This window comes from Phoca vitulina, unplaced genomic scaffold (genome assembly GCF_004348235.1).
Source record: "Phoca vitulina isolate PV1807 unplaced genomic scaffold, GSC_HSeal_1.0 scaffold32, whole genome shotgun sequence".
In the NCBI taxonomy this organism is placed as follows: Eukaryota; Metazoa; Chordata; class Mammalia; order Carnivora; family Phocidae; genus Phoca; species Phoca vitulina.
Window position 1 is genome coordinate 10,095,108 of NW_022589735.1, and position 14,841 is coordinate 10,109,948.

At 33.2% G+C, this 14,841-nt stretch overlaps 1 protein-coding gene across 1 annotated transcript in view; it reads right to left on the reverse strand.

Annotated features, from left to right (window-relative positions):
* Window positions 1–14,841, reverse strand: part of ADAMTS19 (ADAM metallopeptidase with thrombospondin type 1 motif 19) — a 250,382-nt gene that overhangs the window by 178,302 nt on the left and 57,239 nt on the right. The window contains exons 4-6 of the mRNA XM_032425158.1: window positions 12,100–12,272; window positions 10,323–10,406; window positions 9,480–9,637 (exon numbers count right to left, since the gene is read on the reverse strand). Of these exons, the coding sequence (XP_032281049.1) occupies window positions 9,480–9,637; window positions 10,323–10,406; window positions 12,100–12,272 (415 nt within the window). The remainder of the gene's footprint in view (window positions 1–9,479; window positions 9,638–10,322; window positions 10,407–12,099; window positions 12,273–14,841) is intronic.

The following is a 14,841-nucleotide window of genomic DNA, read 5'->3' on the forward strand; positions in this document are numbered from 1 at the left end:
TATGATTATCTAGTGAGCCAGAGTATCATATAATTAAAGGAAGTGGATACAATTTGTAACCTACCATATGGTAATTAATATAGAGAAATACATATCTACTGTTAACATTAGAACTTAATGTACATAGAATCAAGCCATATAGGTCTTATTCTATTATTACACTTTATATTATGCAGCTTCCTTTTCCAAACTATTAAAAAGACTGTATAACTGCCTCAATGAGATGTTCACATTGACCTCAAATAATATTTTACTTTTTTTTTCAAAGATAGCTTCCTACAAGTGGAGATTATGTTAATTATGAATTATTGTAAAAATGAGTAATCATTACAATACTGCCATTTCCCTTCCACAAGGTTGCAGCAGAAAGAAAAGTTTGTGTGGACAGCCATGGATATGAATGGACTACAGAATGAAGTAACTTAATATCAACAATTAATCATTATAACTTTTTACTATTCCTTCCGGCAAATATCTGACAGACATGATTTCTATAAAATAGATACAGAATCAATCCTTGATTACTAGAGTAAAGGAGAGAAGGGTAGAGTTCAAAAAAGAAGATGAAACATAACCTTAAATAATATATTTTCAACACAAGGCACAAAATGGACTTAATATAAACTTAATACATTTAAATCATATTCAGTATTTAGGAATATGTTTACTGTTCTGCAGTTATAAATAGCAAAATAATACAAGTTTGATAAGTAATCACATGAATTTCTTCACAAAGAATCACCTGAACTTTTATTATTCCTGTGGGTCTCTTAGCTAAGAACACCTCTCTGATATTTCACTAGGATTCAGGGAAGGCAGAAAAGGAGACCCTCTTGCAGGTTATCATTTCTTCTTCCTTTTCTCACTTAATTAATTCCACCCTTAAATATTTGGCTCTGGTTTGTTTTAGCAGCCATGCTTTCTCCTGTTTCTGGTTTATATTGCATATCAGAGATATCTTCGGTCTAGAGAGGACCTACTGGAGAGACCTCTCATTGGACTGCAAGGGAGTGGGTCATACCTAAAGTGCAATACACACAATGCAGTGTTACAATGTGCTATCTACTGATAACTGTGTATTTCCAAACAACAAAACAGCACAACATATTTTCACTACTTTAAATTTTTAAATGTTTTTTCTCAAATAGGCAATTATTTTTTATTCTGATGAATCTGAAAAAACTAGTTGATCCATTCTGGATATATGAAAGTTGGCTGTTATCACTTGATCCATTAATCTTCACTGCACAAAACATCTTTTCTTTTGTATATAGAAGATAATCTTATCAATATTTGCATATGCCTTAAAAATCTACTGTTCCAACTGAATTAATGCTTTAAAGTAGGTTCATTTTTGTTAATTATTAAAAAGTAAATAGCAAAGAAAAAGAAAATTTCATGAACTAAACAGGCAGAATGTCCATCAGCATTGAGTGTCTTAATATTTAAACCTTGTTTTTGTAAAAATTAAAAAAAATCTTTCTGAAAATACATGCCCAAATTAGAAAGACAACTCTAAATAAATGAGGGAAGACACACTGAAATTTTATCCCATGAAAGTTAATCACTCGAAATACCATACCCTAAACTTCTAAGTTAAACCAGTGTACAGCACCCTTTTCAAATATTCAAGACACAAAACTAAAAACTTTATACATCTGAACAAAACATTCATTGGAACACTTGTTCCCAGGATTATAAGTGAAAATTTTTAAAATCCAAGTGATTGCTTGACAGCCACTGAGGAAGACCCTAACTATCCCCTACGCACCTCTCCACTGAGCAACCACCTCCAAATATATCATATTTCACCAGCTTCTAATCACAGAATTTGCCTCCCCACCCTATCCTGACCCAAACCCACTCTTTTCAGAGGATCTAAAGTGAATAATACAGTAGGAAAATACGAATGGCCCGGAATCATCCAAACCTAGTGGTTGACATTTCTAGAGTTTCCATCCTCACTGTCTTTCTTGATGTGTAGTTTCTCAATTCTTCCTCTCATTTTAAGTACTACATAGAATTTTCTCCCTCTGCCAAAAAATTCCAGAGAGACACCTCTTTTGGTGCTCAACTTGGGCAAATTTGGTCTCTGTGGCTCAAAACCAACAAAAACTGATGTAGGAAAATATCTCCCCATGGTGGTGGAACATATTCAGAACCTGAATATAACTACTGATGAAAAGGAATGGAAAAGGTTTGCTGACATTTTTATTATAAGTAAATGATCAGATATATTTAGCCCTTTTCTGCATCAGAAGATATAAAAATCAAATTTATCACAGGGATACCATGCCTGGTTGTATAGGCTGTGCACTGCTTAATTCTCGGGGTACATTTACATACACAACAATGTAAAAAGTTCCCTCCACTGTTGCGTAGTGCACAACCTAAACAATTAGATGTGGTTGGATTCATTAGGTGCCTCTTATATGCCAAGCAGTGGATAAAAGGGAAGAACACAAAGATAAGTGAAAAAGGCTTCCACCCTGAAGACAAAGAAGAGGGTGACACACAGTCATTTCTGTAATGTGATAAGGGCCCCACAATCAGTGAGTTAGAGGCCTGGGGAATTGTATTAAATAATGAATAGTTCTATTTTGCAATTCCGTTTGCCAGCAAACAAATGGAGAAAGAAACACCCACAACAGATGATACTGAATAATATGGTAATGCAGAAAATTAAAGAATCACATAAAAATCACAATCTTCACCGTAGGGCCAAGAATCACTGAGTGTAAAGTATATTCAGATGTAGATGGAAAGGGATTTTTTTTTCTTTTTCTAAACATACAATACATCATATCATAATGCGTGAGGCTGCAACATAACTATTTGATTTACATAATGTGAAACAAGGGACTTCATCTGTAACTAAACAACATGATAAAACTATGACAAATGCACTGCTTATTTTCAAGGGCACTTAGAGTCCTTGACCCAGCCAGTTTCTACTCAACAAACAAATGAATAAAGCAAATTATTTCAAAAAAAAAATGCAAGGTCTTTTCTCCAAAAGCACTGGATGTACCCCTCAGTACTACTGAAGAATAAATTGTGAGCAGCATTTTAAAAAAACTCTGATCAGACTGTAATTCTTAATCTTCAATTCTTCCATTGTCAACCTCTTTCAAGAGGGCCCAAATAATGTATTTTTAACTTCATAATAATCAAAGTTTTGAGGGGCGGGTGATGGGGGATAGTGATTTGTTTGCTGCCTAGACCTGTGATTATGCAGATTGAAATTCTCTCATCCTTGGCTCATGTGGGCTCAGCGCGCCTGAAGACTGCATCACAGAGTTTCATAATGTGAGTTTATGGAAATGATACTGTTAGAATCTGGCAACTGGGAAGGCCAATAAATTCTGTTCAAGTTCTGATTTATATTGAAAAAAAATGAAATGTAACCTTTAATTTCCAAGAATGAAGATGCATCTGAGAATAAGTCTCATTGTGCAGTTTTATAGTGCCCTGGGATATACCTATAAATGATTCATTCAGAAATTATTCTATGAGTTGTATCAAATTAATATATTTCTACCATTTGTATATCTTATTAAATTTTCTATCTTACTTGCCAATGGCATTAATTTAAAACTAACTTTCAGAAGTATTGCATGCACATAAACCAAAAACATTTCAGTAAATATGAGAAGCAAAGCATCATTAACAAAATTAAAGTCTAAATTTAAGAGTATTTTCCAAAGAAACTTATGTCTTCTTCACGATTTCAAGGAGAACTGTGATAGTTACACTAAGAAATCATAGAGTTGACAGCTGAGAGGACATGTTTTGTGTTTCTGTTACTATGAGCCCATAAGCACTGGGTCAGTTTTAAAATATTTACTTCATTGTATCACACAGAACAATTTAATAAATTTATTATGGCAGATAGGTTTGGATTTATGAAAACATTATTTGTTTTACTTGAAACCCAAATTAACAGCTATCTAAAATTCCTTCCTAATGTGCTCACATAACATAACAACGTTTAATAATTATCTAAGATAAGAATATATTAGAAACTAGTCATTCTGAGCCTAGCTTGTCTCATGTGGACGAGACCATGGAATCCATGGAGATTTAAATTTTTATTTTATCTTTCATAACTTCCTTACAAAGCTAAAGATTTGATCACCTTTATGTTTACACTAACTAAAAAGGGATTCTTCTACTTCAGTTACTCAAACCTTTAATTTAGACTTTACTGATCAAATGGTGCTAGGCCACTTAGAATAGACATAACACATTCCCTCTGGGGGGCTGATTTTCATTGTTATGGCACTGATATGGAATGATATGGAGAAACAGGGATCCTTCAAATAAGCCTGATTCCCAGGAGGAAATAAAAGGAGAATTATTAGTCAGCAGCTACCAGTATTTTATGTGTGTATATCCTTTGATAGTTTTTTCCTATTTTCAACCAAAAATTTTTCTATTTTCTATTTTATTTCTATTTATTCCCATGTGATCCAAAAATCAAAAGCAATCTATTAGGTCTTATTCTAAGTTCTAGCTATCAGAGTACAAAAAATTGAAATCAACATTTCTACTAAAGGATTGAAGAGGTGTACAAAGATTTTTTTTTTCCATAAAACATGAAATGACAGCAAAACCATAGCAAAGTTTACCTCTCAACAAAGGCTTCTGCATTGGGTTTTGAACAGAAATCCTGTTTAGACAATGAAATGTTGATTTTCTTTTTTTTTTTCATTTTTTTACTTTTTTATTATGTTATGTTAATCACCATACATTACATCATTAGTTTTTGATGTAGTGTTCCATGATTCATTGTTTGCATATAACACCCAGTGCTCCATATTGAATGGAGTGTTATATGAAACGTTGATTTTCTATCCATAACTAAAAGACCCCTTAGAAATAACCATGTCAGAATGCATTAGCCACAAATGAGTTTTATATACTTGTCACCTGATGAGATCTGTCTTCCTTCTCATGGTTGTTAGGTGTTCAAAATAATGCTTCTGAGACTGAAGAGGATGATACTCATAATTTGATTACTAATTCATATATTTTTCTCATTAAAATGTAGTGTATTTCTTATAGAAATTTAAGAAATACAAGAATAAAGTTAAAACATTAGCTTATAATCCCACTATCTGGGAATACTTATAGTTAACATTTTAAAGTTTATTTCTCCAGTTTTATTTCCTATGTATTCGTATAACTAAATACATTGTATATAACTAAATACATGTAAAATGTATATAATATTAGGATCATACTCTCTACATGCAAGTCTTCCCCCCACCAATACTGTGATGTTAATTTCATTCCTCATTTCTAATACCACTTTTCTCTTCAAAGTCCTGAAAAAAGAAACTGTTGTGTCCACTATTTTTTAAATATGTTATAAAGGTTTAAAAGCCACTCTTAACTAACCCTTCTTACCTCCCTTGTTGCTAGTTTTCCCTAGCAATATAAGATAAGACAAAATAAAATGATGATTTTAGTGATGATTCTTAAATGTGTTAAGATAATGTGGTATGAAATTATAATTCTTTCTAAATTTTTTTGAGTGTAGTTGACACACAATGTTACAAAATTATCATTTTATAAAAAAGGAAAGTGAATTTTAACTATGGGCTGACAAAACTATAAATATAAAAACACTTATAATATAATAATACAACAAATGGTCTTTCTGATAGTAGGTCTTCCACATGAGTACGAGTCTACACACAGGATCTTACACAATTATTTGTTTGGAGTAAAATTATTGAACATTCGCTGTTTGGTAGATATTATACAAGATGTCTTATATTTTTGACCCAGTACTACTATCCTCATTTTGTTGATAATGCCAAGACTCAGAGAGGTCATTTAATCAATTCAAAATCACCAGCTAGTATTTGGACAAACACAGGTCATTTCTATTTGATCATCTTTCTTACTGAGTTTTAATCTTTTTTATATTTATATACTATATATGTGTATACACATACATACAAATATACATTTTCAATAAAAATGCTTTGGTAGACAGAAGTATTGCCACTATTTTCTCCAATCCAGGGCTTGTCTTTTCATTTTCATATCAATGTCTTTTGGACATAAGATGGTTTAAATTTTGAAGAAGTCCAAATGATTATTTTTAAGAATTTTTGATTAGTGCTTTTCTTGTATACTATCCAAGAAATTATTATCCTCCCTATAGTCATGTAGATATTCTCCATTTTTCTTTCTTTCTTTTTTTTTTTTTACTAAGAATTTGATAGCTGTAGCTTTCATGTAGCTTTTTATGCTCCATTATGAATTAACATCACATAAGTTGTAAAGCAGGGTTGAAATTCATTTTTTTTCACATGGTTACCCAGATGTTGTAGAGTCATCTCATTGATAGACTATCTTCCCATCACTCAATTATATTGGTGGGTTTTTTGAGAGTCAACTGACCATATATGTATGGTTATATTTCCAGATTCTTTATTCCACTTCATTCATCTTTACCAAGTTCCTGCCCAAACCCCATTGTTTTGATTACCAAAGCTTTATAATAGGTTTTGAAATCAGATAATGTAAGCCCACTCAGTTTATTCTTCTTTTACAAAATTGTTTTGACTCTTCTATATCTTTTCTTTTTCCAAATACATGTTGGAATCAGCTTGCCAATTTCTACAAAAAAAAAAAAAAAAAAAAGCTGGCACAAACTTTCATTGAGATTATAGTGACTCTCGTCAATGTGAGGAAGATGGACATCTTGATAATATTTAGTTTTCCAATAAATAAAAACCTTTATTTAGATCTTTAATTTCTCTCAGCAGTGCTATGGAGGTATCATTTTAGAGGTTTTACTCATTTTTTTATTTTTCTTATATCTTTTATGGTTTTGGAGGTTACCATAAAATTTTTCCAACTGTTCATTTCTACTATATATATAAATAAAATTGTTTTTATAAATTGACTTTATATTCTGTGGCCTTGAAAAATCCAGTTATAACTTCTGGCAATTTTGCTGCTTTATTTCTTAAAATTTTCTTTGTGCCGAGGTGTATCATCTGTGAAGAGAAATGCTTTTTATTTTTTCTTCCCAATATGTATACCTTTCTTTTTCTTTTTCCCACCTTATTATACTGGCTCTGATCTTCAGTACAAAACTGAATAGAAGTATAAGAGTGGACATCCTTGCCTTGCTTTCAACCCTAATGGGAAAACATTTGTTTTTCACCATTAAGCGTGATGTTAGCTGTAGATTTTTTTTGTGTATACATGTGTAGATACCCTTTCATAGATTAAGAAAGCACATTTAAGAATTCATTGAGAGGGGCACCTGGGTGGCTCAGTCAGTTAAGCGTCTGACTCTTGATTTCAGCACAGGTCATGATGTCAGGGTCCTGATATTGAGCCCGGCACCAAGCTCAATGTTCAGCAGGGACTCAGCCCTGCATCAGCCTCCATGCTCAGAGGTTCTTTCTCTCCCTCTTCCCCTCCCTCCGCTCTCTCTGTCTCTTTCAAATAAATAAATCTTTTTAAAAAGTTCATTGAGAATTTTTGTTGATACATACATTAGAGATACCATTTTTATTGTCTTTCGGACTCATTTTTTTCTGATAGGAAGTCAGTCATCGATCTTAAGATTGTTTCCTCTGTGTAACGTATCTCTTTCTCTGGCCAATTTAAAACTTATTTTCGGTATCTTTGGTTTTCACTCATTTACCTAAGATACACCTAGGTCTATAAGGGTTATGTTTTTTTTTCCATCAATTTGGGAAACAATTTTGCCATTACATCTTCAAATAATTTTTCTTACCCATTGAGATTTCAATTACAATACTTTGAACGGTAAATGCAACATCTGAACTATCTCAGGGTCAGTTTTTATTGACTACTTTTCCTTGACCGTGGGTCACATTTTCATGTTTCTTTGCTTGGCTAATTTTTATTATGTTTGAGACATTGTAGATGATAATGTTAAAGAGATTCAGGATTCTGTTATCTTCCTCTGAAGAGGGCTGACTCTTGTTTCAGAAGGCAGTTCAGTTACTGGCAGGTCACTCGGAACTTAGCAAGGTTTGAGTTTATTCCTTGGTAGGGAGGATCTATCTAAAGCTCAAGATAATTCCCAAGCTTTTGTAAATTGGTGGGACTCAATCTCCAAATTCTATCTTCCCTAATTATCTTATAGGTGCTTGGTTTCAGACTTTGTTAGGGTAGGTCAGAGTAGACATTTCTCCAGGTCAGTGTTCCTACTATGAAGGCTCGGCCTTCCTGTTTTCTCAGCTAAGTACCAGGAGTGATGACAAGGTATTAATAAAGTTGCTCCACTCTTGTGGCCTGAATCTACTCAATTCCTAGCATCTTTTAAAAATCTAACCTCCATAGTTATAGCACTCTGATGCTTTTGGAAAGTTTCTATCTATATATATTCAGACCAACCTTGCAAAGTACTCACAGATGGTCTACACATGGACTTCTCGGCACCATTCCTTGCATGGGACCCTCATCTATGGTACCCTCAGCAGGACCGCTGTGCTTTACCTAGATTCCAGCTTGCTGCACCAAAGAATTGTCCCAGCAAGAAGCTGGGTTGACTGTGGGGCTCACTTAATAAATTTTCCTTCTTTCGGAGATTGCAGTATTGCACTGCTCATGCTCCAATGACTAAAGCATTTGCCTCATGAATATTCTTCCGTTTTATCATTGTTTATTGTATAAGTCCAGTAGCAGGTCCACCTACATAGCTGGAAGTGGAAGTCCAAGTGTGTTCTTGCAATATATTTTTTTCACCTTTATGAATAATTTATAACTAGAATAGTTTTTATATAATTCAGCAACAAGAAGCTATCATGAAGTCAATAGACCCAATACAGAAAATCATGGTTAGATGTTACTATGTATTCTGTGATGTGAAATGTCAATGCTATTGATACTAACTTGCCAGAGAATAATGAATTACTAGTCATTTTTAATAACTCTAAGCAAGAAATTTATTATTACTAACATAGAGTGATCTTATAGAGTATATTGTTGCTCATTATTTCACCTTTTTATATTTACCCTTAATGCTGCATTACAAATATGTGTTAGTAGTAAGGACATTCACAATGTAAACAAAAATTAATTAGCTAGAGATTTAATTGAAACTTTTTTCTCAGATGGTAACATTAAGTTTATAAATTGCTGAGTTTAACATATTGGGTGCTTTATTCATATGGTGATGACTGTTGAAGTTCCACCAAAATTCACTTATCATCATCAATGGCTATGTCTTCATATCAGAAATTGAGGGTAAAAATCTTTTTTGAATTAACTAGCCAAAAGTTTTGTCAATATGCCATCCAAAATGTGCCTGTTCAGAAATCAGTTATTATAAATTGAGGGAGATGACAAAAATCATTATGCCAAAAGTTTTTTGGAACACAAAACCTGGAATAAAAGCATTCTCTGAAGAAATTAATCCAATTAACAGCACAGCCATCAAATTAGGAATGTCATTTAATTGGCTTTGGAAAATTTACCTTGTTATAAGTATAGCTGCATCCACTGAAGTCATGTCCTCTCCCCAGCTTGTTGACATCTCTAAATGTATATCATTCTTTTTGCCAAACTCTTCATGCTGCCACTTACAAAAACTCTCTAGCATTTTCTCTCCATGGTGCCCAATATATAGATCTGCCTGCAAAAGAAGATATTTCACTTTAAGGCAAATTATTCTCAGATATACAAAAAACTAAAAACTGAGGAGACATCATGAATTACTAAAGCAGACTGCTGACCATAACAACATTAATTAGAACCTGGAAGACATTCAGAATTAATTCAGCCTGAGCTAAAAATCTTGAAACTTTGTGAGGGTAAAATAACTACAAAATCTGTTCCATACTATTCTGAAAAAGAAGAGCAGTGTATTAAGAATGTGGAACTTTGAGACTTAAATGACTTAATTATTTCTACAACTTAGAAACAAATGTTTTCCAAAGATCTAGTTAAGCAGCATACTAAAACAGTACCACAGAATATTCTCTGTCTAAAATGAATTACAGATAAGAAAAGGTTTCAAAAGCACATGTTTAAATAAGAAAATAAAACTGTCATTAAAAATCACTTTTAAAAATTACATCTTGGAAAGTTAAGGTTTGTTGTCAGGAATCTTGGAAACAAAGAACATTCCATTTTTAGAATAAAACTGAGGTATTAACCAAATCTAAAGGCCAGTTTCATGTATAGTTTAAGGGACTTAGTGGATATTTCTGGATTTTCAAGTCAATAAAAAACATACTCCTCACATTCACTTTACTTAAAAGTACCTGAACACAACTTCTCACCCACTTAATTGAACAAAAAACTCAAGACTTTCTTACTGGAGTTTCATGGAGCAGAATAAGCTTTATCACACGAAGATTGACCTGCACACCAAGACTCTTGTGTTGGAAAAGGTTAAAAACCTAAAAACAAATAAAAATAAAAATCCTAAAATAAAACTGAAAATCATATTTATTTTTCTTAAGGCCCAGACATGGGAGAAGTCTCAATTTAGTTGAGATATATATATATATATATATATATATATATATAAATATTAAATATATATATATATTTTAAAAACATTTAAGTAACTTTAAAATTAGCTTAATAGGCAAGAATAACTTAGGTAATTCATTTTAAATACCAAGAAATTTAGACCTAGCTTCTGAGATACTCATCACAACCTTGACTGTCTAGGCATTTCAGTGGGATACAGAGGGAAGGATGGCCTTTCACAATACTGAAGACAAGCATTTTAGTAACTAAACCCTAGAATTTTTCTTAAGACCACAAAATGCCAGTGTCCTCCTTTCTTCTGAGAAACAGTCCTGAAAACTAAGCCTGCATTATGCCACTTCCCGATTCATTCCTTGGAGTATTTTTTTTCTCTCCCCAAGCTAGCTGCCAAAAAGGAAAAGGGTTTTCAAAGCTCTTCTCTTCAATGCTACCCAGGAAGACAAGCTTGCAGGCCACTGTTGATTAATGGTATCAGATCCTCATTATAATTGTTTTTCCCAAAGCATGGTGTGTGTAGTAATGCTGGAAAGCAAGGTGAATTTTTATGTGGTGCCTTGATTTTTTGTAAAATATGGTATTGGTATTTATTTAATTTGTAATAGAATGTAAAACCAAACCTCTACTTTCAGTTCTAGAACTACGTAGAAGAAACTGAAGTTGGTAGGCTTATGTTAGTCAACCCAGTAAAAGAATGCTGGCGGAGCGCTCTGGGGGTAGCTGAACATAGAAATGACAGAAGTATGGGAAAATCTGTTCACCACTCAAGTAAGCCAAATAGTAAAAATGAGCAAAAACAGTAAAAATAGAATTTTGTGAAACATCATATATTTATCCTCGAATCAGGGGTTCCTACCCTGCCTTATATGGTAACTGGAATCATAAATGGACATTTGCCTTTGGCTTTTATTTATGTTCATTCTCCCCTAAGAACCACTCTTCACTCCAACCTTCTAATTCTGCCTTGCAGGAGGTTTAACCAGCAGGGTATGCAATTAAGTCAAAGGATTCATTTGGTGGTAAATATCTGTAAGATGCTAGGTACAAACTAGATTTTTGCAGTCCAGAAATTGTTAACTGAACTTAGCCACATGTGATCCAGCTGCTTAAAAACTGAGCTATCTGCTATTAGGTCTTACTCACAAACTAGTATTATATCTGACATCAAATTTTACATACCTATGTAAGAGCTCGGTGGATTACCAACCTCCACTTTTGTGCCACCTCATAATGTATAATACTTTGGGTGGGGCCGCACATACAAAGAAGTATAACATTTCTAATTTCAGCAAATGGCCTTTTATAAGAGAATGAAAAGAAGGGCATTTAAAAAAGGGAGAAAAGACTAACAGAGAGTTTTGCCACATCAAAATCAACAATAAGAATGGTTTCTTTTACTAGAAGATGTGAATTATTATTTTGATATCTCTTTTGAGATGGAGCAATTTGGCATACTCAAAGCATTTTTTTTTTTTTACTGATGTCAATAAAAGAAAGGAATAGTAATGAGTTAATTTTTAAAGAATGTCATTATACTCACACATTTCTTCCTTAGAGTTTTCTTGAAAAAATTCCAAGCGCACTTTAAAGTTTGCCTACCATATTTAAGATGGTTAGAATGAATCTCCTGGCGGCATCTGCTCCATGATAGGAAACCATTGCTGGGTCTGCAACCACTACAGTCTCTATGTTGTATTCTTGAGGTAATTTGTATGAATATCGTTTCCCTCTTCCACTTTCTGTTTTTTTTTTAGATCTAGGTCTTCCTTTATCTGCAACACAAAAATGGATTTTCCAATGTGACTCCATATTAGGAAAGCAAATACAAAATTCCCATTTCTTCAATAATTCTAAGAAATGTTAACTTAATACCAAAATATGCTGATGATGATACAATGGTGAGCAAAAAACAAATAAGTTCCCTGCACACATGGAATCTATAAGGGCATCTGGCTTTGGAGCATGACTTTGGATCAAACAGACCAGACTTCTACCATTTATTAGCCCTGCCACTTGGGAAACTAATGTCACTCAGTTAGCCTTGGTTTCCTCATCTGTAAACTGAAAAACAACGACATCTACTTTCTAGTGTTGTTGATGTCTTATAATAAGATTGTATTACTCAAATTTCTAGCACAGAGTAAATAAAATAACCCAATTAAAAAAATCACAATTTCCTTTTTGAAACCAGTGACAAAATAAAGGTCTACTTGCAGAAATTGCTTTAAGTGATTGCCTCACACATCCTCAATTCAGGCAGAGGCCCTTAATTACTAAAACATTATGCATGGGTTACAAAAGACTGGGTTCTGTCTTCCATCAGGATCCCACAGTAGAAGTTCCTTAGGGAAATAAAGATTCTTCAAACAGAGCCAACTAAAAGCAGTAACCACAAATAAACATATTTATACATTTAAGTACATAAAATGTAAAATTTGTTTATTAAAACATGCCACTATCAGAATGAAAAGCATGCCACCAAGTGGGAGAAGATAGTTACAATGCTTTTCCATAGTAAATTAAAAGCTATTCTAAATAAGTAACAGATAACCCAACTGAAAAATTGGCAAAAGACTTGAACAGCCATTTCTCACACACAAGAAAAGACATCCAAATGGCTAATTAGCATATGAGAAGGTGCTCAGTCTCATTAGTCTTCAAGGAAATGCAAATTAAAACCACAATTAATTAAAATACTAAAATCCCCAGAATGGCTAAAATAAAGAGATGATTATATTAAGTGTTGACAAGAATGTGGGGACAAATGGAAGTTCTATACACATACAGGCAAGGAGTTTAAATTAGGATAAACACTTTGAAAAACTGGCTAGCAGTAACCACTAAAGTTGAACACTTGCATACCCAATGATCAATGATCTAAAATATATACTCATCAGAAATGCATGAAAACCACATGTACAAATTATTCACAGTAGTACTATTCTTAATAGTTCAAATAACCGTCTATAGTATAATGGATGAAAAAATTTTGGCCTATTAATACAATGGAATGTTCTAGAGCAAGGAAAATGAACCAACAACTACAATGTGCAAGAACATGGATGAACCTCACAAATATAATGCTGAGTAAAAAAGCCAATTACAGAAGAGTAGGTAGTATATGCTTCCATTTATAGAAACAAAAACTGGGAAGATATGATATTAGAAGTCAGGATAACAAATATCTTGGGGGAAGAGATATTAGTGCTTAGGAAAGGGCATAAGGGGGACATCTGTGGTGCTAATATTTTCTATATTGTGATCTGAGTGTTAACTACATGGGAAAATTTGGGGATATTTTCATTTTCATTTTGGGAAAATTTAGCAGTTGGACACAACATTTGTGCAACTTCCTGTATGCATGTGATACTTCAATAATGAATTTATTATTTTAACAGCTTTATTGAGATATAATGTACATGACAACACATGGAGCCATTGAAGTGTACAATTCAATTAGTCTTAATAAATTTCTACACTTGGGCAACCATCTCCACAATGCATTGTTAAATCACTGATTACCTGTTCTGCTCCTTGCCATTTACCAAAATTCTGTTGATGCCCCTAAACTGCTACCACCTCTTTCCCAAACTTGTACTTGGGAGCTGACATCTTTATTATATTCTTTACTATAATTTTAATGGAATCCCTAGAAGTAAACATGGGTGTTTAGTAGACTCCCATGGAGATAAACATGTGTGTTCAATTGGTCACGTTTTCCTGGGTGTCTCTAACTTTGTTTTGAATTTCAAAGTATGTATTCTCACAGTTCTAGCCCATGATGGTAGCTTCTGATAAGTTGCTTTCCTTGAGTCCTGTTCCAGGTACTGTGGCCTTGACCTGTCAATTCAATTCAAGGCTATTCCATTCTACTTTGCAGACTATCTATTCCACCTTTCTTGCCCTCCAACATCTTTTCATGGTGCCAGGATTAATTTATACCTTGAATTTCTGCATTACTGCTTCCCTTCTATTACTGACTTCTAGGGCCAACTGAGTTATCTCTGAGATCTAACATGAACTATATCCCACTACCATTGTTGGAAACTCTACTGTTCTGAGATATCTTCATAATTTACACTTTCTCCTTTTCTTCCTAGCAGTGACCCAGACTGAAGTCTATTTAATGAACAAAGTTTTACCCAAATTATCAAAAAGAATTAGTTAAGTAAGTAAACAAAAGTGTTATAAACACAAATGCAAAGACTTCCTATTTAATAATTTTTTAAAAAGGCATTATGTCATGAAACACAACGTTGAAGAACAAAAACAACAGAAGCCATCTGCAACAGGACCACAAGAGTTAAAAGTTCACTTTATGGATCCATATTTAGTAATTAA